We start from the raw sequence: 25896 nt of genomic DNA, 5'->3' as shown, positions 1-25896 counted from the left end.
AAATTGGTTTGGCCTATCTGCACTAGCATTTTCGTGGCTTCATGTATACAAAATAGAAAAGTAGAATTTTATTTTTTGCAAATAAAATATTTAAAAAAATGAAGTAGCTCAACAATACAGTTATAATAATCATTTCTCCGTAGTGTTTTACATTACCTTACTTTGAAATAACTTCAATTACAATTGTTTACATAGAAAATGTAAATGCATCTTCACAACTAACCCATCACAGCCGCCCCCCCCCTCCCCAACCTTAAATGGGGTCATCGAATCTCCTGAAGGAAAGAGATACGACTAGTCGTCAGAGGCGACTTCTGGTAGCCCTCAGTGTCACCGTGACACCGCGAGTGTTTAAACGTGTCTTTGAAGCCTGCACGAGGATTTTAAAAACACAGAATTTAAAATTGCCAGGAAGATTACGTCAATGCCTGTCAGTCTCCAAAAAAAAAAAAAAAAAAAAAAAAAAAAAAAAAAAAAAAAACTATGAGGGGCGCCTCGTCAAGAACGACCCCAGCTCAATGACGCCATGATTGCGGCCCCTGTCAAGGCTAGACAATGGCCCCCTTTTGTCGGGGCCTTCTGTCTTCAGTTCCGAGATGGGAACTCGACTACCATCCAAACGTTCCTGACCGAATGGAGCCTGTTATACCGGCAAACAGGGGATTCTTATGAAACGATCTCCCCCACCCCACACCCCTCGCTTGAAGAGGGGGGGGGGGGTGAAACTTCAGGGACAGCTGAGGCTCTAAACGGCTGACACCTCATATTGATGCCAGTTTAGATAACTCAATAGAAACGCTGCCTTCGACATTATTGCGCCTTAAAGACACGGAACAAGGCAGCTCTGTTTGAGGGGTGTTTTGTGCATGTGTTTCTGCGTGTGTGTGTGTGTGTGTGTATGTGCGTATGTTTGTGTACGTGTGTTCGTATTAGTTGACATAAGCGTGAGTGCGTCTCTTTACGTGGATTTCTCAGATATTTTTCATCGTGTGTGTGGGGGGGAGGGGGGGGGGGGGGGGCACTGGTAAAAGTATATATTTTCTATTTAAATTCCTACAAATTCTTAAAGTTTTGAACTCTTGTCTAACGTTGTTTATTGAAGAAAAAACATAACTTTTATAATTACCGTTCGGGTTTACTAAAAAGCAGTCTATTAACCCTGAATATTTGCCTCTAGATTTGTTTTTAAATTGTGCGCTGTTTACTTAGAAATTTAGAGCAGTTGTCCAAATTTTAGGCGATGAGTAGTGAATGCTTCTCGTTATAGATATCAACACATTTTGCTACTTTGGTTTGTTATAACTAGGCATGATTTTCTACAACAAAAGATGCCTGTAAATATTCAAGTACGATTTTCAAACAACAAAATCTGGTTTAAACATTTGGGGACGATCTTTCTAAAAAAATGTTTCGAAAGACCTTCACAAATATCTCGGTAGATTTTTTACATAAGTGATACCTGCAATTATTTTGGAATATCTACACTAATGATTTATGCTCATATTTAGCAAGACTTTCTTTCACACACGATGGATACAAATGTTTCAGTATATTCTACAACAACAACAACAACAGAGTAGCCTTGAGCGGTTATTTTGGCGCGGGAAAATGAAATTCTCCAATCACTTTATCGTCCGCTGCACGCCCTGATAGAGGTAGATGTCTGGGCCCAGGGGCGGATAACTCTCACGTCTTGTGAGAAAATATAATTAAAAGTCCAAGCAGCCGTGGATGATGGCGTTGCTGTTGTCCTTGTTCCAAAGTCTTGCCCGGAAGCCAGGGTTCCAGGTCCAGGGACAAGGGGGATAACTCACTGTTTCTCCCAATTAGGCGTTTTTTTTTCAAAAGATTTCTAGCGTTTTGATACTTTTCACATCGTTTGGGCACTAATGAGAAGACGCAAAGGACGTTAATGGACACAAATTAGGTTAGGGAGTTGGACGGGAATATTTTCGAATTTTTTTTTTTTTTTTATAGCTGAAACACAGATTATAAAAAAAAAGGATATTTGTAGGGGAATGAAAAATGGACGAACACCCATTTACTGTATTAGGCAAACAGAGAGGGGGAAATACCCGGGATGAAATTGAGTTAAATATTTTGTTGAACCTGCGCAGTTTTCTCCCCTGAAATCGTTTTTACGTCACAACACTAATTACGAATGACAGTAACATTTTGTTTCGCGGGATGAAAAAATTTCGCGCGCCGAGGAAAGATTTTAAAAATTTGAAAACGAGGATCGAACCCTCGTGACCTCGTATTTAGGAATTTCCCAATACGTGCTGTTTCATAAAGGGACATAATTCCTTCTTTAAGGGACATAATTCCTTCGCTAAGGGACATAATATGAATTATCCATTAAAAGCCTGGTTATGGATATTCTCAGATTATTTTATCTCCATCTAAGTAAATTTTGATTACGTTGTGTCAAAAGCACTTCATTTTTTGCCATAATCTTGTTTCTTGTTTTTAGTTTCGCTTCTTTTCTTGTTCTTCTTGAACACATTAGCACATTTCAACATTGTTTTTTTTTCTCGAATGTCTCAAGATGGTTATTTCAATATTTTTGACTGCAGTCATTATTGTAGCCATCAGAAGTAATTAGCGTCTTAATGAAAATGAAGTTGGTTTGTTTCATCACAAGAGTAACCAGGTAATGGACGGGACGAAAGATTTAATTAGTTATCGGGAATATTTTTAAATTAAAAGTTCCGTAAATGGGAAATCTCCGCTAAAAGGTGCGGAAAAGCTTTTATGACGCGTGGGATTAAAATTTGGTTCAATTGATCACGACTAATTATCGTGAGACCAATGTAGCAGCCACAGGTGAGACTATTAGGTGAGACCGACAGGTGGGACCATTTGGTGAGACCGACAAGTGGGACCATTTGGTGAGAAAGGTGGGACCATTATTTTGTTGAGACTGTTGAGTAAAATTACCCTATAGGACCTGGCGAACTATGGGGCAGTTGAAGTGAACATATGCTCAAACATACGATGGGATATTATGTTCAGCGCTATGCCCAGCCGCCTTTACTTCCCTAACATGAGCTAAGTGGACTAAGGGACGTCCTACGGACTCGAGCTCAGAATCAAACTCGATACTTTCAGGCTACAGTCGTGCGTTCTTACACCCGACCACTCCGCTCACGACTGCTAGGTGAGACCAACAAGTGAAAAAAAAAAGACCAAGTCCTATAAAAATCATGAGACCAAGATGTGAGACCAATGCGCGGGACCGAAAGATATTTCCTAATTTGATTAATAATTGACTAGCAGCGAAATCCGACATTGTGACCAGTAGCGGTTGTACAAGGTGAACGAGAAACTATGACACTTGGAGGCCCACACCTAGGAACTTGCCGTGATACCAATAACATGTGCCACGTGTATATACAGTGGAAAACATAATAACCGTGTTTATAAAACGTGTTTTACAATGAAAACATTGACCAAAAGGAACATACACGGCACAATAAAAATATCTGATAAAAAGATACTTCATCATACTATTAAAGTGCTTCGTCGAAATAAAAATATATTGCGCTTTTACAACACAGAACAAGAAAATAAAAGTAAAACAAAAACAGCCATGTTTGCTTCGTTACGGAACCGTAGGAAACAAATAAAGCTATTTATCGAAATGTTGTGAAAAGTTAACAACGCGATTTATATTTACGCACGGGTAGTTTAACATTATTTTTCATGTCCATAGCAGTAACGCCACGGCTTAAAGGTCAGGTTTTCCCACCATGAAAATGATAACGCGGCACTTAAAAGATGCATTATGTGGACGCTTGTTATCCACAGATTGAGAGAATTCTCCTTTTTGCTGGGCTAACATTGGAGCAAGTGTTCCCTGCGTTTGAGAAAAAAACTCCCTAATTAGTTCTGATATTCCCGGCCAGTTTGGCTGATGCTAACACGAAAACCTGGACGAAACCTGGCACATTATATATTTATACACGTTTCTAAGGGATTTGTTTTTATCTCTCTCCATTTTCTAGTTTTGAGATTTTCGAGGATGATTGCTAATTACAAAAGGATTTCTAAATTTCATGTGAAATATTAAGGAAACAAATAGGTCTTTTATAAATGTGGTTTTTGTTTTTGTTTTTATTTGCAAGTATTATAACAGTCAAGGTCACTCGAATAAAATGCCTGCAGGCATGTCTATGTATGTAATTAATTAGCGCTTTGGATGCGTATGTTGCTGACCAGTTGGAGAATTTTAATTATTTTTATTTTTCAAATTTTATCACGAATTTGTCTAATATCTAATCTTAAAACCATCTTGTGTGTTGAATCTTGTGACTTTCTAAAAATAGACAAAGGCACTAGGCTATGGCTTCCATCTTGTTTCTTGTTTTCAGTCGTGGCTATCTTATCACTTTACTCCAAATATGTCGACTCTTGTCTTAATGAATTCCATAATTGTCCAAAATACACAGGAGTCGGCGTGGTCGAGTCGGTAAAGCTCATGGTTGCCAACCCGAAAAGTCTCGAGTTCGAACCCTCTGGGAGAGACAACTCTAAAATCAAATAACTGCTAACTTGTAGTTTGCTATGGAAGCAAATCGAAAAAGAAAAGCAGGCTGAAATCGGAGTTAATGGCCTGTATACTTAATTGTGTGAGAGGGAGTCCCTTCCAACACTAAAATAAAGAACGAAGAAGAAGAGTCCAAAATAAACGGACTAATCCAAATTCCTCCTACATTTATACTTCCTGCTTCTAATGCTAATCACAAGACCCTAATTACTAGTTGGTTGTTGAATATCATGTTTATTCTTTTCTTTTAAAAATTGTCTTTTCTAAAAAGATGCTTTAAAATTTTTAATTTAAAAAAAAAATTGTTTCTGTTGAGTCGAATGATGACGTCATGTTTAGCCTTTTCCCGGTATCTTTAGCTTAATTAGCATCACAAGAAGCAACTTGCTGTACTCTAATTAATCAATACGTAAATGTCTACTCCAACAAGAGAATGTAATCCAACACCAGTTGTAACTCAATATCAGGATTTAAATTGTATCCTTTGTTGTTTTTTTCCCCTCCTCCTTCTTATATCTCACAAGTAAAGTTTTCTCTAATAAAGCTTTTATTTTTACCCGCATTTCAACAATGGCTACCGCCTGTGACGTACATGGGATGCCAGATCAACTCGACGATTTGATGTTCTATATAAGTTGTTACAAATATAGGACATACCAATAACTCGAGTATCCTCTTAAGAAACTCAACCCTAACCCTGTTTTTTTTTTATTTCGTCCAATCCAACATTTTCTCAACATTATATGTCTGTTTAGCTAACCCAAAAAATATCGATTCGTTTACATTACACTATTTTCTCAATTTACAATTTGAAAAAAAAAATGTGCATTCAATTTTTTGTTCAAAGACGCAATCGATATATCTGCACACAAACAATAAAATACCCCCAACATCCTTGCTTGAAGAGGGCGCCACAAAAAATAGTTCGGAGACGCCATGGCGGCCTAGACATGTATTGGTTGAAGGGATGGCGGAGTGATATAATGAATGTAAATTGTAAGGAAGATTGGGACGGCGGAGTGATGTAATGAGTGTAAATTGTGAGGAAGATTATCGTGTTAATGTAAATATAGGACGACGCTTCATATCGCACGGTTTTGAACGCGTTGACCTGAGCTAGCTCATGAGTTATCGGTAATAGGTTACTCACATGTTTCATATTATTTCTCCCATGTGACCGGAACTTGCGCTGAAAACATCGAGATGATAGCCACTCAACTATACATTTGTCCTTCTTGATGCAAATTTACTATTTTTCTATTTGGTTTTTTTTTTAAATAATTTTATTAATTTTTTTATTAATTAATTTTTTTTTAAGATTTCATTTTCTTTACACTGAATGTGTATTGGCCTCTGTGCGCCAGTTTGGTTGTGAATGTAACATTAATGTACTAAACTGTAGGCCCACATATTGATACAATTAGACATGAACCTGATCCACTGGACAAACCAATCAATCGCCACCATATTTAATCTCTCCCCCCCCCCCCCCCCCTCAAATCAGGGTTCACAGTATTTAATCTCTCTCATCCCCCTTTACCCTGTCTAGCCAAAATATCTAAGAATTGCCATTCCACTGTAATAGATTTGTTTTTTCTTCACCAAAGTTTCGTCTGACTCAGTCCCCCCCCCCCGTCCCCCCCCCCCCCCGAACACACACACACACCAGCCAACCATTCATCCAACAAAATAACATTTAAACCAATGTATCAGCCGACCAATGAAAGCCTGATCAAGGCTAGAAATAATTTTTTTCCCTTCTCCTTAAACTTTCCATTTCTCTGTTTTCTCTAATAAATCTCTCTCACTCCCCCCCCCCCATCCTTCGCTCCTCTCTGCAACACACCCATCTTCTGCCGTCGTTTCATTTCACCATTAGCCTGCCCGTTTCTACAAACTTGGTATTTTGTGTCTTCGCGAACCTTTTTTTTTACCCTTATTCCACGCGGGCTAGCTTGTACATGAACATTCCAAGGTTCAAAGGGAGAGAATAAGATATTAACTCCTATTTTTCCCCGAATTTATTCCTCCCTGATATCGCTGTCTTGTTGATAAAAAAAAAAGAGTTTCTAAAGCGTATACGATTCGAGCGATATGAATGAAATAAAGCAACAATTATATCCATGTTGTTCGGGATTTACAGAATGGGCCGCACACACGCACAGCCCACGCACTCACGCTATATGTTTACTTTTGTGCACATATAACGTACTCATTGCGTGGACAACAGTTACCACCCACACACAACACTAACCCCTCACAAAATCCCACCCACACAACACCTGTCCCTCACAAAAATACTCACCACCTCCTACGGCACAAAAAATTTTAATACTCACAGTACTTACCACCCCTACAACAAATATCCAATACATTCCCCCTACAGAATATGTAATACAATGCTTAAAACTCCTACACAACACGTACCACGATACGCCCAGAGAATACGTAACACTTCACAATACTGAACACTCCCGCAACACATACCACTATACCACATCTCCACACACGCATACAACTTAATACTTACTACACATAGCCATTTAAAAGTGCACGTGTAACAACTTCATTTACAGTCAAGATGTGTGTAGGCAACATACTACATCTATATATATAATTCTCTTCTTCGAGCCGTTAGAAAACAAGCTGCAACATCGCCTTACAGTCCCCTCTCTTCCTCTATATCAATATCACAACCACCCCCACCCCGCCCCCACATTGTCTGGTGAGTTGTGTTCACTCTGTTTACATTTTACAATCACAGAGACGGGTTTGGTGACGGCTATTAGGGGCAGATAATTTAGTTTGAAACGATTTTAAACTTAGAGGAGGTAACTAAGAGGAGGCTGCTTTCACGTGGGGGGGGGGGGGGGGGGGTAGTGTTTTTAAGCAAATATTTTCAATGGCAGCATTGGTACTGTCGAATTCACAAATTATAAATTACTGAAAAGTAGAAAAAAAAACAACTAAATAGCGGCGTATGATACGCAGCGGGTCGGCTCGTTCATTATAATAGAGAAGTAATGGCCTATGTGTTCGTCCTACCTACGCCAGATATATTGGGGGGGGGGGGGGGGGAATGTAGGATGGGAAAATCTATTTTCCTGTTCAGACTAACATCTTCTATTCGCATCTCCATGCATCTAGTTAAAATATTTTATTCAATATTAACTTACAAAACACAACAAAAAAAAAGCAAAAAACAACAAACAACAGGTTAACAAATTGTTTTGATCAACTTGCAGACGCCAAACAGTGCACATTCCCCGAGGCCTGGCGAGGGAAGTGGTACCAGAGTGGCGTCAGGGACATTGAGATCCACGCCCACAACATCTCAACCTACGGCCACTGCATCAGCCACGACGGCAAGGGCAAGTACCTGCTGCTCAACAGGTAAGTCACTCACCTGTGTCAGTTGAATGAGTTGAATGGGGGGAGCAGTATTGTGGAGGGGTCATCAGTGCAAGGGTATGGGGGGGGGGGGGGTAGGGGGACTGGCGTATTGTGACATGTGACAATTGGGGTGAGGGCAGTGTGTAAAATTTTGATTACTTTGCCTATAACCCTTTACTGGCGTCCTAATATATATTTCACTTCCATCTGACAAAACATATTTTACTTCAGTTCCCCAAAATATTTTACTTCGGTTCCCCAAAACATGTATTACATTAATTCCCTAAAACATATTTTCCTTTAATTCCCTAAAACATATTTTCCTTTAATTCCCTAAAACATATTTTACTTCTATACATTGTCCCAGTTCTCCCCAAATTAAACTAAACTACTCTTGTATTCTCAAGTATTATTTAATTTAATTCGTTAATAAATTGTCATAAATATTTATATATATTCAAGTCTGCACTGACTTCTTTTTTTGAAAAAAAAAAAGCTTTGTTACAATATGAAACTGACTTCTGTTTTTAAAAAATCAGAATTTCGTAAATAAGCTTTGTAGCTTTAAATCAAATTTAATCTAAGCGAACGTGCCATTATTTTTGTGTCATTAAATCCACTTTTTGATACAGTACATTTTTTTTTTAAAATCGATTTTCTTTATACCCTGACCGATCAATCAATTAATTATCTGCCCACCACGCCATGTCAGGGCTTTGATCTCTGTAACTGCTCGTAGAACTAATCAATCGACCCGCCGATCAATCAGTACACTCATCGAGGGCCGATATTCACCTTGGTTTTAAAACGGGTTTTAAAATCTGCACACGTGGGTTCCTCCCCGTGACTAACAAAAATAACCGCCGATATTGGCTATCGATTGGTTGGTTTATAAACTAATTAAGTTTTGATATTGCCACGGCCGTGAGCCAAGCTCAGAGGAGAAACAAGCGTAAGTTTAAAGTAGATAAGTCAACAAACACAACACTATACTTATAAATCCAGTCGTAATCCCACCAGAAGTACAGAAAGTGGAGTGGGCGGTCCATTACACTTCTGCACTATAAGTACGTTAAACGTGGTTATTTGGAGTTGTGGAGTGGCGGGTTCGAATCCCGTCTGGCTATAGCTGTAACATCTTTTCTATCACCGTATTCTACACTTTTGTTTACCTATGTTGTGGAACTAATATTTGAAGCTGACAATGCTGAAAGTCTCAGATGTTCTAACCAGGTCACGGAACAATACAGCTATTATCACAACACTTCTCGGAACACATCGTAGATTTGAGATTTTGCATGTTCAGAGTTAGATTCGCCCTTCATCCCCCTCCCCTCCCCCTCCCTCTGTTACACGCCTCTTCCCACCATATATTCAAAAGACCAAGTTTGACATACCCCCCCCCCCCCCACCGCCTCCCCTATTCACCAAGTAAACTAAACACTAAACCCAATGTTCACGTTGACCTAGACAGCAGTAAAAATAACTTTCATTTGAAGTAAGGGTCGGGGGGGGGGGGGGGGGGGGATGGACACTGTTATTTCTATTTCTTTGAAGATAACTTTTTTTCTAATTAACATCAAACCCATGTTCACTGATGCATGGGGAAAAATTCACAAGCTCCCCAATTAACTTCTTTGTTGTTTTTTTTTGTTCCCTCAATTCCTCTTAACGATCTCAATTTCAAAGTTACGGCCATTGATTTGTTGTCTAGACTTCTCACACCTTCATAAAGATAAAAGCCACGTTATTTCCAACAATAATCCTACAATTTAACAATTTCCACTCGTGATTTTAAAGAAATCACCTTCAGTTGTTTTGGGACAATTTTCAGCAACTCTTCTCGGGCGTACTCAAATCCCAAAATTCAATGAACTGTTCTTGACTTATCAAAGATAAGTGCTTCTTACTGTCAAAAACAATTTGAAGAATTGTTTTACTTTAAACATAGAAAACAAAGCTCTTACGAGTATACACAATTCCTTTTTTTTTAAGTTAAAAAGCATTAAGACAAAGCGATGAATAATCTGACGTTTAAAATGCCTCGATCAAGTTTTACTAGCCGTGGCATGTTTTTCATTTTATTTTTCCGGTTGTGTTTTTGAATGAGTCAGAACCGGTTGGAAGAAGTGGCCTTGAGCCGGCGTTTAACTCCAATCCTCCTTTACAGTATCGCGCCATAAACCACAGCTAAGCGCTAATTAATTGCCACTTTTTATACGATTATTGCCCTTGTTTTTAAAGATCATTCTTTTAGTTATCGCCCCTGTTTGGAAGGTCAGCTTTGACGTCATAATTGATGATCTAGAGTAAAGTTCCGCGTGTGGTCAAAACCACGGTGTAGTCACATTCCTGTTTATGGCTTCGTATAATATTTGTTTGGATGTTTTATACGAAACTACCAATATCTGCTGTAAACATGTCCATTTCTAAATATATCCAGGTCAAATTCTTTTGTTTCCCTCCTTCTGAAAGATGAGTTTTTAAATTTTCAAGTTTCGAGGTATGACGTCGTAGGCGATTCTAGTTCCCCCGTATGAAAAGCACTAGGTCCCGGATGAGATGAATAAAACCAACCAATCAAAGCTTTTTATAACTAGGTTAACTATAAATAGCTTCTATTTATGTGCGGGACACTGAAAATACTGTAGTTAAGGCTATTAAAAGAATCTTAGTGGTGAAATGGGGGTGATCACAGCTGGGGTAACGATTTTTGTGTTTTACCCTCGCTGTGGTCACCAATGACTTGAGCTAGACTAGCCTAGATCTAGATGCTCTATATTTCAAGCTAAGTCTAGAACCTATATAATTTCTATTTTTTTCTGTTGTTTTAAATTATTTTAATCATCTACTTCTTCTAAATCTAGTTTGTGTCTCTACATACAATCCAATCGAAGCAAATGTTACGTTTTGTCTTGTTAGTGATTGTTACGTCCCTTTGTTATGATTATAATAGTTGCGTCCCTTGAGTCATCACTGGGTCATCCGTAATTTGTAGTTAATAAATTTAATTAACGTGTTATTATTTGGTTTTGCAAATCTATTAATTAATTATACAATCATCAACACGTTTAAATGAGTAAAATGTTTATTTCAATTATTAAAATTGGATCAAAACGTAAAAAATACGCTAGTGATCACAAGCAGGGACAGGTGACCACAGGCAAAAAAAAGGGGGGGAAAAGTAGATCACAAGGAGGTTCGTTACTAAAACATGAATATCTCAAATACTATGCGTATGAATACAAAATAACCCATGCATATTAGAGTAGAATGGCAGTGGAGTAATAAAGTACTTTCGGTTTGTTTCTGTGTGAAACTGTTACAAAATAGCGCCCGATGAAAATCGGGAGTTCGGAATTTTTCGCTATGTGTGACCACACGCGGAACTTTACTCTAGAACAACTTCTTTAGACAGATTTTTCCGCAGTCTTCTACTATAATTACACAAATATAAAGTTCGGTTATATAAAATCACTTTCTTACTCTACAAAAGGGTTTGTAGTATTAGTAAGTACACTCGAAGAAAGAACATCACTGAACTCATTTAAATCATTGAAAATCACATTAGTAAAGATTTTATTTTTGGATAAACTTCAATACCTAGACTGTTCCTTTATTAATTTTTCTTTCTAGTACATTTGGATCCAACATGGATCTACGTAGAATGCGAAATCTATATATTATTGCGAGATTCGACGTCCAATTTGTTCCTGATTTAAGTCTGCGATGATCATCAGACCGGAGCAGCAGACGAGAGGATGGCACCAGCAGACGGTGACGTGATTTATGGCCGCGAGTTCCATCACGTGATCACCCCAGGCCAACACCCACGTGATCTGTGATCACACCGACTCGCCGTGATCCCCGTGACATAATCATCGGAGTTTATGGCTGTATGATAGGGATTTAGCCCAGCTCCCCCGACGCCAGATGAGATTGTGGGGTTATTCAACATCAGAACAACTTGACATGAGCTCGTTTTTTTAACTGTTTCATTCTTTGCGATCCCAAACATGCAATGTGGCAGAGAAGACCAATTCAAACTTTATCGTTTGCTTGATAAACCGTCGACACACAAACACGAGGTTGAAGTTCTGGTATGAAAATTTTTTTAACTGCTGACAAATTGATCAATTCCGTCATGGGCTATTCGATTGTAATGAGCTTTTAGATTTCTCGAAATTTAAAATTGTATAGGGCTTTTAGACTGCACAAGATTTGAGCTTTTAGATTTCTCGAGCATTCGAATTGTTATGATGTTTTCGGTTGTCTTGGGGTTTAGGTTGTCTTCGGGTTTAGGTTGTCTTCGGGTTTAGGTTGTCTTAGGGTTTAGGTTGTCTTCGGGTTTAGGTTGTCTTAGGGTTTACATTGCCTCCGGCATGGACTTTTAGACTGGCTACTTTTTGGGCACTTCGACTGTCTCAAGCTCAGCGTATACCCTAAAGGAGCATTTTAATTACCCATCATGCTCGAGGTTAGTTCTCGTTACTTCTAAATCAAAGCGATGAGAATTTTTTTAAACGAAATCTTGACAGTTTATAGGACAAGCCGGCGGCCATTTTGTCAAGATATTCTCTCCAAACGTTAAACTTCTTAAATTCACAACTGTAGTTATATGTTGCACTTTTCAATTATTATTTTTTATGATTATATACATGCCTCACTGTTTGTCCTTAACACAAACTCCTCCACCCACCATCACAACACAGTATACCCCCTACGTACCCCACCAGCAAAATCTAACCCACCCACCCACCCTCACAAAACATTATACCCCTCTCCCCCCCCCCCCCCCCCCCCCCCCCCCACCATCACCATAATCTGCCCAGTTGGACTTGAACCTCGAGTAGGAGATTACAGAATCGATACCAGCCAAAAGAATCGATGCCCCGTGACTAGACCCCGCCGCGATAAACAAGCGGAGACTAAAGCCCTCCGTGATGAAACCGCTGCGGGCTTTAACTTTTCTATCAGACCAAGTCCGATTGGTCCTGGTCCAATGCGATTCCAAGAATTTCCCCGGTCCTGGGTGGAAATAACTGTCACGATACTGTGTTACAATACCCGGTGTACCGACGTGATAAACAATGTCTCACACACTGTCCGCGCTGGTGATGTCGAGGTATGATGATGTAATCGATTACATTGTAGTCGTTTCTGCCCGACGTCGCTGTTCAGGTGAACAAGTTATGAAGATCATGATCTACTACTGTATTGTGGAACAACTTGTAAAGATATACTGTTGTATTGTAGAAAATCTACTGTTGTATTGTTGAACAACGTGTAAAGATGTACTGTTGTATTGTTGAAATATCTACTGCTGTATTGTGGAACAACTTGTAAAGATGTACTGTTGTATTGTTGAAAGAGATACTGCTGTATTGTGGAACAACTTGTAAAGATAACTGTTGTATTGTTGGACAACATGTAAAATTGTACTGTTGTATTGTTGAAAGAGATACTGCTGTATTGTGGAACAACTTGTAAAGATAACTGTTGTATTGTTGGACAACATGTAAAATTGTACTGTTGTATTGTTGAAAGAGATACTGCTGTATTGTGGAACAACTTGTAAAGATATACTGTTGTATTGTTGAAAAAATCTACTGTTGTATTGTTGAACAATGTGTAAAGTTGTACTGTTGAATTGTTGGAGAAACTATTCACATCAGCTGTGGTACACATTTCAACAAATTACAAGGATCTACTTTTGTATTGTTTAACCACTTGTAAATAGCTACTGTTATATTGCTGAAGAGATAATAAATATTTCCTGTATCTTTAGTAACTAAAATATCGTGAGGTTGAGACAGCAGTAGTTACTTTTAAAAGCCTGAGATTTTTAAATGATGGAATATAGGTAAACCGTTACATATATTCTTAAGTTGCTGATAGACTAGACCGTATGTCTAGATTTCTAACGCTGGAGATTATTTCTCAGGGGGGAAAAGCCTACGTTTAAAAAATTACTTCGTCTAAAAATCATTTTCTACTCACACCTGTTGACACATAACCGTTTTCCTCACCTGATGCAGGTACTCACACCATCAGAAATCACGTCACACCCCACACCCAACCCACCCACGATTTCAACGTGATTTATTCGCAAGCTGTTTAGCATGTCAAAAAACCCCTCACCTGTCAAGACGCTATTCGCGTTATAGAAACTTGACTCGCGTCCCACGAACCTTTAAATATGCCTCACATCGAAGACATATTTTAACCGGATTAAAAAAAGAAAAGCAGCTCATTCGAAATTCAAAGACAGAACAAAAGATATGTAGATTTTTTCCTCTCAAGTTTCAAACCGAATCAATACGTCGCTGTTGTCGTGTGGTGGAACTTAATACTCGATGGGTTTACGCTGTAGGTGGGTTTTGGGCCCATCAGCTGTAGAAGAAAAAAAAATGGTTCGTTAAAAACATTTTTTTTTTCTGCTTCGTTAAAATTCAGTACTTGTGTTTTGTTTCTGGCTAAGAAGAATCGATTTAGCAACAAGAAAACTCTTTACATTTTTTTTTTTTTTTTTTTTTTTTTTTTTTTTTTTTTTTTCTTACTTTTTTTTTTTTTATTTTAAGAAAAATTTCAGTAACGGATGGGGCTTATGAATAAAGGGGTGGTAGGCCCATAAATAAAATGTAAATTAAAAAAAAATATTATCCGCTTAAGGTTTGATTAGTTTGATCAAATTACGTTATTATGTCATTAACATCATCGTTATTATTTTTGTTATTAATCACCCGGCATCAAGGTAACACTATACGGTAGGTTTAGTTAGGGTCGTCTCCCTTCAAGCATGAAACCATCATTTATATTGTTAATTGAGGGAATAGTTAATCTGAACATGAACTGGCCGTCCAAATAGTTGAATGCAAAAATAGTTTACCTGGCCGTCCAATTAGTCGAATTTGAAATTAGTTTATTTGACCGTCCAACAATTGAATGTCAATATATTGTACATGACCGTCCAAATAAATGTGAAAATAGTATATTTAACCGTCCAATAGTTGGATGTGAAAATAGTTTATCCGGCCGTCCTATAGAGAATTTCACCGAGAGCGCTTTTCAAACCCTTAGCACTAAACCGCCGTTTCACCATTTCACCTTGATATTGACCTTTTATTAGGCTTTTAAGCCCGTCTAGAGGTCATACCCTTTGACCCAAATCAACGCTATTGGTCCAACTTTCATCATAAATCCCCCCAGTTCGAGTCATTTAGTCCTGGTCTAAGGGAGACCACCTTGACAACAAGTCTGTGAAAGGGAGACAAGAAGTGGTTCTAAATAAAGTAACAGTTTTCAAGTACCGGGTCTGGAAAACTTCCTGTTAAATCTCGTGCAGATGGAGCTCGAAAAAAGAAACAAATGGCGCAAAAATTTACGGTTTTCACGCTTAAAATATCTACAATGTGTTTTAGTGCTAACTCCACAATACTTTGACCAAATGGTGTTTGTGACATTAGTCATTACGTGATGGTTTTTCCGTACCACCATCTGCATGTGCTGACGTGGGTTTGTTTTCTGCGTTGCTTTAAGTCTTTGTGTTAGCGACAGGTTAAAATGAAGGTTCTGGTGTGAGGTCTTGTAACCTACCCTGTAGGGGAATAACAATCACACGTTAGCGTGTGACGGCCAAAAGACTTACAAAAGATGATTCTCTTTCTAGTGGCCGAAAAATTTGACAGTCCTCCTAGTGACCAAAAGACTTTACTGAAACTGAAGTGGCCAAATACTAATTTGACACCAAAGTAGCCAAAAGACTTGACTGTCCACCTAATTGCCAAAAGACTTGACTGTCCACCAAGTGGCCAAAAGACTTGACTGTCCACCAAGTGGCCAAAAGACTTGACTGTCCACCTAATGGCCAAAAGACTTGACTGTCCACCAAGTGGCCAAAAGACTTGACTGTCCACCTAGTGGCCAAAAGACTTGACTGTCCACCAAGTGGCCAAAAGACTTGACTGTCTAATGGCCAAAAGACTTGACTGTTCACCTAATGGCCAAAAGACTTGACTGTCCACCAAGTGGCCAAAAGACTTGACTGTCCACCTAGTGGCCAAAAGACTTGACTGTCCACCTAGTGGCCAAAAGACTTGACTGTCCACCTAGTGGCCAAAAGACTTGACTGTCCACCAAGTGGCCAAAAGACTTGACTGTCTAATGGCAAAAAGACTTGACTGTCCACCAAGTGGCCAAAAGACTTGACTGTCCACCTAGTGGCCAAAAGACTTGACTGTCCACCTAGTGGCCAAAAGACTTGACTGTCTAATGGCCAAAAGACTTGACTGTCCACCTAATGGCCAAAAGACTTGACTGTCCACCTAGTGGCCAAAAGACTTGACTGTCCACCTAGTGGCCAAAAGACTTGACTGTCCACCAAGTGGCCAAAAGACTTGACTGTCTAATGGCCAAAAGACTTGACTGTCCACCAAGTGGCCAAAAGACTTGACTGTCCACCTAGTGGCCAAAAGACCAGACTCTCCACCTAGTGGCCAAAAGACTTGACTGTCTAATGGCCAAAAGACTTGACTGTCCACCTAATGGCCAAAAGACTTGACTGTCCACCAAGTGGCCAAAAGACTTGACTGTCTACCTAATGGCCAAAAGACTTGACCAAACAATGAATGCAGCAACTAAACGGCTAGCCGTCCAAAAAAACACGTTGATACCCAGATGAAAAAATGATCTGCAAGAATTTTTTTCTCATCTAATGAAATCAGTGTTGATAGGTTGCGTTGACACGTTCGAAATTCAATCAAGATTTTTATGTTAATTTATTGTCGTCGTTATAGCCCGTGATGGGGACAAATATAATTACGGCCGTAATTAACAGAGGGAAGCTCTAGTTTAACCCGCTCCAAGTGCTGGATGTTTGATGTATGTTGCATCGGTTTGGTAACGTTGTTGGATGTTTGATGTATGTGGTGTCTGCTTTGTAACGTTGTTGGATATTGGATGTCTGTGGCATTGGTTTATAAACGTTGGATATTGTATGTTGGTTACTTGGTAACGTTGTTGGACGTAAGTCACATTGTATTGGTAACATTGGATAATGTATGTTGGTTTCTTGGTAACGTTGATGGATGTATGTGGCATCTGATAACGCTGTTGACTGTCTGTCTAGTGTTTACCATAATAGGTACTCTAGTTCTTTTTACCGTACCCATTTTATATTAGTGAGTACCATCTTTGTTACTATGGTACTGAGTACCTTCTATGTTGCTATAGTACTGAGTACCGTATCTATTGTCCTAGTGCTGAATACAAACTCAGTTGTTCATGTACTAAGTACCATCTCTACAACTCGTGTACTACTTTTACTCCAACCCTCTGTACCAAACATAGCCTCTACACCTATAAGCTGACACTACCCTCTGTACCAAACATAGCCTCTACACCTATAAGCTGACACAACCCTCTGTACCAAACATAGCCTCTACACCTATAAGCTGACACAACCCTCTGTACCAAACATAGCCTCTACACCTATAAGCTGACACTACCCTCTGTACCAAACATAGCCTCTACACCTATAAGCTGACACAACCCTATGTACCAAACATAGCCTCTACACCTATAAGCTGATACAACCCTCTGTACCAAACATAGCCTCTACACCTATAAGCTGACACAACCCTCTGTACCAAACATAGCCTCTACACCTATAAGCTGACACAACCCTCTGTACCAAACATAGCCTCTACACCTATAAGCTGACACTACCAAACATAGCCTCTACACCTATAAGCTGACACTACCCTCTGTACCAAACATAGCCTCTACACCTATAAGCTGACACTACCAAACATAGCCTCTACACCTATAAGCTGACACAACCCTCTGTACCAAACATAGCCTCTACACCTATAAGCTGACACAACCCTCTGTACCGAACATAGCCTCTACACCTATAAGCTGACACTACCAAACATAGCCTCTACACCTATAAGCTGACACAACCCTCTGTACCAAACATAGCCTCTACACCTATAAGCTGACACTACCCTCTGTACCAAACATAGCCTCTACACCTATAAGCTGACACTACCCGCTGCTACCAAACATAGCCTCTACACCTATAAGCTGACACTACCCTCTGTACCAAACATAGCCTCTACACCTATAAGCTGACACAACCCTATGTACCAAACATAGCCTCTACACCTATAAGCTGACACAACCCTCTGTACCAAACATAGCCTCTACACCTATAAGCTGACACAACCCTCTGTACCAAACATAGCCTCTACACCTATAAGCTGACACTACCAAACATAGCCTCTACACCTATAAGCTGACACTACCCTCTGTACCAAACATAGCCTCTACACCTATAAGCTGACACTACCAAACATAGCCTCTACACCTATAAGCTGACACTACCAAACATAGCCTCTACACCTATAAGCTGACACAACCCTCTGTACCAAACATAGCCTCTACACCTATAAGCTGACACAACCCTCTGTACCAAACATAGCCTCTACACCTATAAGCTGACACTACCAAACATAGCCTCTACACCTATAAGCTGACACAACCCTCTGTACCAAACATAGCCTCTACACCTATAAGCTGACACTACCCTCTGTACCAAACATAGCCTCTACACCTATAAGCTGACACTACCCTCTGTACCAAACATAGCCTCTACACCTATAAGCTGACACTACCAAACATAGCCTCTACACCTATTAGCTGACACTACCAAACATAGCCTCTACACCTATAAGCTGAGACAACCCTCTGTACCAAACATAGCCTCTACACCTATAAGCTGACACTACCAAACATAGCCTCTACACCTATAAGCTGACACTACCAAACATAGCCTCTACACCTATAAGCTGACACAACCCTCTGTACCAAACATAGCCTCTACACCTATAAGCTGACACAACCCTCTGTACCAAACATAGCCTCTACACCTATAAGATGACACTACCAAACATAGCCTCTACACCTATAAGCTGACACTACCCTCTGTACCAAACATAGCCTCTACACCTATAAGCTGACACTACCAAACATAGCCTCTACACCTATAAGCTGACACTACCAAACATAGCCTCTACACCTATAAGCTGACACAACCCTCTGTACCAAACATAGCCTCTACACCTATAAGCTGACACAACCCTCTGTACCAAACATAGCCTCTACACCTATAAGCTGACACTACCAAACATAGCCTCTACACCTATAAGCTGACACAACCCTCTGTACCAAACATAGCCTCTACACCTATAAGCTGACACAACCCTCTGTACCAAACATAGCCTCTACACCTATAAGCTGACACTACCAAACATAGCCTCTACACCTATAAGCTGACACAACCCTCTGTACCAAACATAGCCTCTACACCTATAAGCTGACACAACCCTCTGTACCAAACATAGCCTCTACACCTATAAGCTGACACAACCCTCTGCTACCAAACATAGCCTCTACACCTATAAGCTGACACTAGTCCGGTACAAGTGATAAAAATATATTGTCTCCCCTCTCTCCCCGAAATGTCCACAAAAATCCCCCCCCCCCCCCCAAAAAAAAGAGAGAGAGAGAGAGAGAGAGAAAGAAGCATCCATAACTTGGATTTACCCCTTTTATGCATTCTTTTATGTGAATCGTTTGATAGGTTTTGATTGATCGGGTTTTGATCCTGGGTGACCCGGGGTTCCCCCCCCCCTCCCAATAAAACAGGAACATCAAAGAACACCGCCACGTTACGTATATACGTCAGACGGGCTGATATATTGTTTCAGTAATGATCAGTTATCGATTATTATTTCGACCAGACATCGATCAGGCAGGCAGATCAAAGATTTTAATCAAGTTTTCTTCATTATGCTGGTATTGTTTTACCTGTGGTCGAACACCTGGAATCAGATTTGCGAGTCTGCGGGAAAGCTGTAGTTTTCAGTGCTCGGGCTGACAGATCTTCCTCTAATAGTGACATGTGTCATAAAATCTACGAGGAAAGAGTCGAATTACCTAAATGATGTTAGTGATCGCCCACATATTATAACCATATCATGTAACTAATAAATTATTACATTTTATAAACCACTCCACTGTGTATAACGGTATGTATCATCACCATTAACCACCACCCCTATATACAATTCCACCTCCCCTATATATATATATATATATATATATATATATATATATATATATATATATATATATATATATATATATATATATATATATATATATATATATATATATATATCTCACGATACTTAATTTAAAAATCGTGGAGGTATCGAGTGCTTAAGTTTTTAAATTATTGGAGAATTGACCGGCGTGTAAACTAAACTGAAATATTTACATTATTGTCCACATATCTGAGAAGCTGGGAATTTTGTAGTAGACCGAAATACTTGTAGTGGTTTTTTTTCCCTTTTTGTTCCATAGCAGTAAGTCTTGATAACTTTGGACAAGATCAGTTTAAGGGAAGACTTGTTGCCATGGATACAAGGAGTAATAGACTGTGGACGTGTTGTAAATGGATACAACGAGAGCATTAGGCCATAATCGAGTTGCATAACGAGAGTAATACGCCGTAGTCGTGTTCAGTGGACAGGGAATGTTCTACAGCCCGACATATCCAGACGACATTGGATGATGTTGATATACTCTTGCCTTTCGGGGTTGTTAAATAATTATCTTCTGTGTGCTGACTGTTTGAATGCTGAGGCCCCTTGTCCACAGGCCGCGTTAAATTTATATTTTCCGAGATTCCCACGACATCCGCTCTTGTATTCGTCTTGTCAACAACGTTAAACATATTGACCGGATTTTATGTGCTGTTTTTGTCTGTTTCATTTTCTAAGGCGAGTTTCATTTTCTAAGGCGAATGTCAGATGAAGGTTGAGAATATTTTTTTAAATATGGCCTTGTCTCCATTCTTGGTTATTTTTTGTTTTGTGATTTTCCTATATGAAATTCATTTAAGCTTAAATGAATGCAAAAGGAAAAACAAAACAATCGTTATATTAAATTATTCTAAGATTTATAATCAATCAAACTGTATTTGATTTAACAATCAGCTTAAAGAATGATTGATTCTGACACGCCTAATTGATTGAAAACATGTGTTAAGTATTGTTCAGTTTTTAGCACTCAGCCATCAAATATTAACTGTGAATCTACACGTGAATTACGTGAACAGTTCCCTCCCTTTGATCAAACTTTATGCCGTCCTGTTCTGACACAAACTTGACAGTAAACAAACGGTTAAACCAAAGTTAAACCTTAAGTTTAACCTGGTATCTTGGTATTAGATAAATCTAACATTTATCCTACTATAAAAAAAAAGTCTTACGACACAAACTGATCACTTTGCAAACCGTGAATTGGTATTAAAAAATATATATAAAAGCATGAATCACTGAAAACTAACAATAGACGAATCATGTGTGAAGACAGCTTACTGTGTGAAGCACCCTTTGGGACTCGGCCGTATCGCAGCAACACAGAACTTTTTGTTTTACCGTCCCTTTGATCTCCTGTATCGAACCGACAAATGCTTTAAATAAATACTAAACAAGGCTAAGCTTGCCACTAATGCTATGTGCTTGTTTTGTGTAGGCTTGTAGCACCGTGCTGCCTTTTGTCTTGTGCTGTGTTGTTTGTTCCGTGTCATTTGTTATGCGTTTGTTGTGATGTTTTTTGTTGTTGGAGTCGCCGTTTGTCCCATGTTGTCAATTCTTCTGTAGGCGTTACTTTTTTTCTGTGTCAATGGTTTTGTGGCATTACCTTTTTAAAATTGTCCCGTAGTTTTGTCATTTGTTTTATGTAGCTCGAGGTATCGGCAGTGGAAGGCGAAGGAGGACGAGGGTAAATCATGTGACCTGGCTGGCTTAGCAGCGAACTCCGCGAGCCGCAAGCGAAGGAGGAGGAGCTAGTTTAAAAACAAACTTGATCACTATCTATTTTTAGACTATTATTTGAACCTAAGGAAATTGCGCTTAAATTGTCACTAGACTTTTTATTAACTTGTTTTTTTTAAATAACCTGCAAAGATAACACTTTCTAACCTAAATTATAGTAACCTAAAACATTTTGACCTAAATATTCTAATCTAAACATTCTAACCTAAACCGTTCTGAGCTAAACTATTCTACCTAATCTACTTAAAACACCTTCCTCCCTTTACATTGTTACGTAGCATTGTTTATCTTCCATCAAGAAAGGTATTTTAAGAACAAAAATATCAACAATATATAGCAAAAAATTGTTTCTTTTCTCAGTATAGCACATATAGGCCATCTTTTCATATATACGCTAATTTTAAAACACAAGCTATAATAGATCACCTTGCGCGTGTGGTGTGAGTAGTTTGTGTGTTCGAAGAGTTGACCTCGTTCTTTCTTCTGGCTACTCAACATAACACAAGTGGACAAAACACAACACGACAAAACACAACACGACAAAACACAACACGACAAAACACAAATCGACAAAACACAATACAACAAAACACAGATCGAAAAAAACACAAATCGACAAGACACAGCACGACAAAACATAACACGACAAAATACAACTGGGCAAACCAGAACACGAAAAACTTAGCCCCAGGGTAATTTTGTTTTTAAATCAAATTCAAGTAAATATCGATCGATCTGGATTTTCAACGTGAGAACTACATTGCAAATGTAACCACCGCATCAACACGATCGAGGCCACTTCTGTACATAGACAGTGCACTATAACAGCAAAGTACCAAGACAATGATGCACTCTAACAGTATAGTACATAGCGAGTGCACTATGCCAGTAAAGTACAAGTCACAGACAGTGCCCTTTGCCATTATAGTGATATATACAATTCACGGTGCCATTATAAACATAGTGTACTGTGCCACTGTTGAATACAAACGTAGTGTACCGAGCCACTAAAATACACAAACCAATATACAGATCCATTATTCTAAGTAGACATTGTTATATACTATTGACATTCGTTGTAACTTCCTTTTGAAATCGACCACTAAGCTGTATTTATTTACTACAGTATCAGGTAACGTCTCTGTAGGGCTATACTAGATACGTTCTGTCCTCTACCGTTACTTCAGGTTAGTTTATCCACCTTATAAAGGAGAAAAAAAACACATTGAAAACTGAAAATGATTGGGACTCGTTAAATTAAAAACAGGATCGCATCTCACCCGACGCAGGCTTAACCTTTATGGCGTCATTGATTTCGTATTAATTAAATCAGATTTTTTTTTGTGCCAAGAATTCCTAACGACTTTTATTAAGCACACTCTAAGGGAAACCCTGCCCTCCCCAGCGCGACAGGGGAGCCCCATACAACCGGACCGGAGACCCGTTGAATTGTGGGAGGGGGGGGGGTGACAATATCCGCGATCTCAAGAACCGATCATCACCGCCGACCCCCTTGGTCGCTAGGGGCTGGAAAACTGAGCCCAAATTAAAACTTAAACGTGGCTCTTAATTGAACTCTCAATTAGGAATTAAATGCTAAATTTTAACGACCTCCTCAGTCGATGGTTTGACCTTCTGGCGTAATTTCAGTATCTCGAAATTGTTGGATGGCTTTCATGCTCCGTGTAGAGGGCGTCTGGGTCGTGCGCCATACCCCACTTGGTTGGATTACTACCACGCCCTCCACCCCCTAATAGACCTGACAATCGCACCCCGCTCCCTAGACATCCACCCTCCCCCACACTTCAGACTCCCCCCTCCCCCTTGTTCTCTATTTACCACCACCCCCACCACACTCATCCCCACTCCTTATAATTCATCACCCAACTACCCACTCAACCCCCCCCCCCCTCCCGTCACCCTACTCCACGTCTTAATTGTAACCTGGTCTTTTCAACCGGAAGTCATAATTACATCACAAGATGCCCCAGCGCGAAAAACTGCTAATTTTTAAAATCGCTTTATATGATGCAAATCAGAAACTCTTGGCGTGTGTTTGTTTGAACTCGGTAACCCGATCTTTAAATAAACCAACCTCTTCTTATTCTCTGACGTAAAGAAATTCTAAATCACTCCCGTAATTCAAGCTTGCTTTGTTTGGCTAATCTCGTATCTAATTTCCTAATTTAACCAAGAATACAAATCGAAAAATTATAAGTTAAAATTTGTTTCTTTGCTTGTCTCATTCCTTTCTTTTTAAAAATTTTAAACCTATTCTCTCTCCACCCAAGTAGGTTGCAAGTTTTTTTTTTTTTTTTTTTTTTTTCTGTTTTTAAAAGTATTCTTTCTATAAAAATAGATTAGACATTGGGAAAACCCGAACGGTTATTTTTACGTAATCGACGAAAATGTCAGCGTTACATAACGGAAATTTAACAAGAAGTGAGCAAACAATTAGTTGACAAATAGACGCACGTCAGCCGGCATGAAAACTTACATCTGTGTGGGAACAAGTTTACGTCATTAGCGTCTCACAGCCTGCTATAAACAAGTGTTTGCTGCCAGTTAAAGAATGGGGAAATATGGGTAAACAGACATGTTTCCCTGTACTGTGGGGTAAACAAAAATGGGGGAGGGGGTGTTGTTGTATGTAGATCATGCATTGGATCACACCATCCATGATTTTTTTTTGTCTTGGGGTCAGACGTCTTACTAGGGGTCCTATGGGGTGGCCCGCCCTGCCCCCTATCACCTTACTGTACCCGTGTACTTAGATTAACACGTTTTAACCTATCTATTATTCATGGGTTATGGGAATACCCCAGTCTTCTCTGCATAATGGGATGTCAAGTTCGCCCTTCTCTCCCCCCATTTTTTACCACCAGCCCTCTTTTCATTTATCATCTATTAATAGATTTTGGCGGCTTCTCTTTACAAGCAGGCGTAGGGAAATCAACCAAACGACCGGATGTACTTAGATGGGTCTCGACTTGCACATGCAAGACATTTTACACTGGAAAGCTGTAGTTTATCTTTCTAACTTTTAGACTATTAACTGGCGAACAATATATACATTACTATCAACTATTAAATACAAAACTACCAACTTATAAAAACCAGATTATCAACATAAATTGGCAAGACTATTAATCCAACACACACACACACACGCACGCACACACAATTTAATTCATTTTTATCACCATGTGAAATCAAGACGATCAACGTACAAATTAAGATTAATTAATATTATTAACCCTCACACGGGTAAGACAAATCAACCCACAAAGACAACACACTCAAGTACTCTAGCCAACCCACACCGGAAGAACTATCAACATACAAACTGACCCACCTTCGTGATTTTTATTAACCGTGTACTGATAACTTTTTCCGGCGGAAAAATACTTTACTCACATAAGTAACTTTGTGTAAAAAAATGCGATCCGTTCTTTAAACAGTGGTAACAACCAAATACATCAAAGCTTTAATTGAGGGTCGGAAGTGTGGGGTGGGGGGGTGGGGGGGGGACGTGGCACAAATGGCACCACATACATTATCTTCTTAGGGTAACGTTAATGATAACTACAGGTGATGGGGGGGGGGGGGGAATCCAGGGACAGCGATATGTGAGTACCGCTATTGTAAAATGTTTCCCGTGCATGGGAGGGGATGGGCAGGAAAGTGTGAGTTATCGCCCATCTACAATGTTACCTCAGTGTGGTAGGGAAGGGGGGGGGGCAGTACTGCGAGAGGACCGCCGATCTAGAATGTTCCCGGAGAATTAAGCAGCGGATCGCGTGCCGGTGTCTACATAGGTCTAGACTGATTCATCGGGAACAACTCACCGTTAATGATTGAAAATCGTTCTCTGCTCTCACAGCTAACCACTGTTGGGGTGGGGGGGGGGGGGCTGAGGGAGGTGGGGGTAATGCAGCTCCACCACCCCTCCGCGCCCGCATTAAGCCGTGCGCATCCTCCGCGCCGACTAAACGCTAGCAGGGCTTACCGCCCCTGATCAATAAGAAAATATTGTTCTTTCCCATT

The 25896-nt window shown here is 39.6% G+C and overlaps 1 protein-coding gene across 1 annotated transcript in view; it reads left to right on the top strand.

Annotated features, from left to right (window-relative positions):
• LOC131948997 (uncharacterized) overlaps positions 1-25896 on the top strand; it is a 245209-nt gene that overhangs the window by 179821 nt on the left and 39492 nt on the right. Inside the window, exon 3 of the mRNA XM_059310747.1 lies at positions 7795-7942. Within this exon, the coding sequence (XP_059166730.1) occupies positions 7795-7942 (148 nt within the window). The remainder of the gene's footprint in view (positions 1-7794; positions 7943-25896) is intronic.

This window comes from Physella acuta, unplaced genomic scaffold (assembly GCF_028476545.2).
Source record: "Physella acuta isolate Inbredline_101_S28 unplaced genomic scaffold, ASM2847654v3 ptg000669l, whole genome shotgun sequence".
Classification (NCBI taxonomy): Eukaryota; Metazoa; Mollusca; class Gastropoda; family Physidae; genus Physella; species Physella acuta.
The sequence above is the reverse complement of the archived record's forward strand: the minus strand, read 5'-3'. Positions and strand labels throughout refer to the sequence as shown.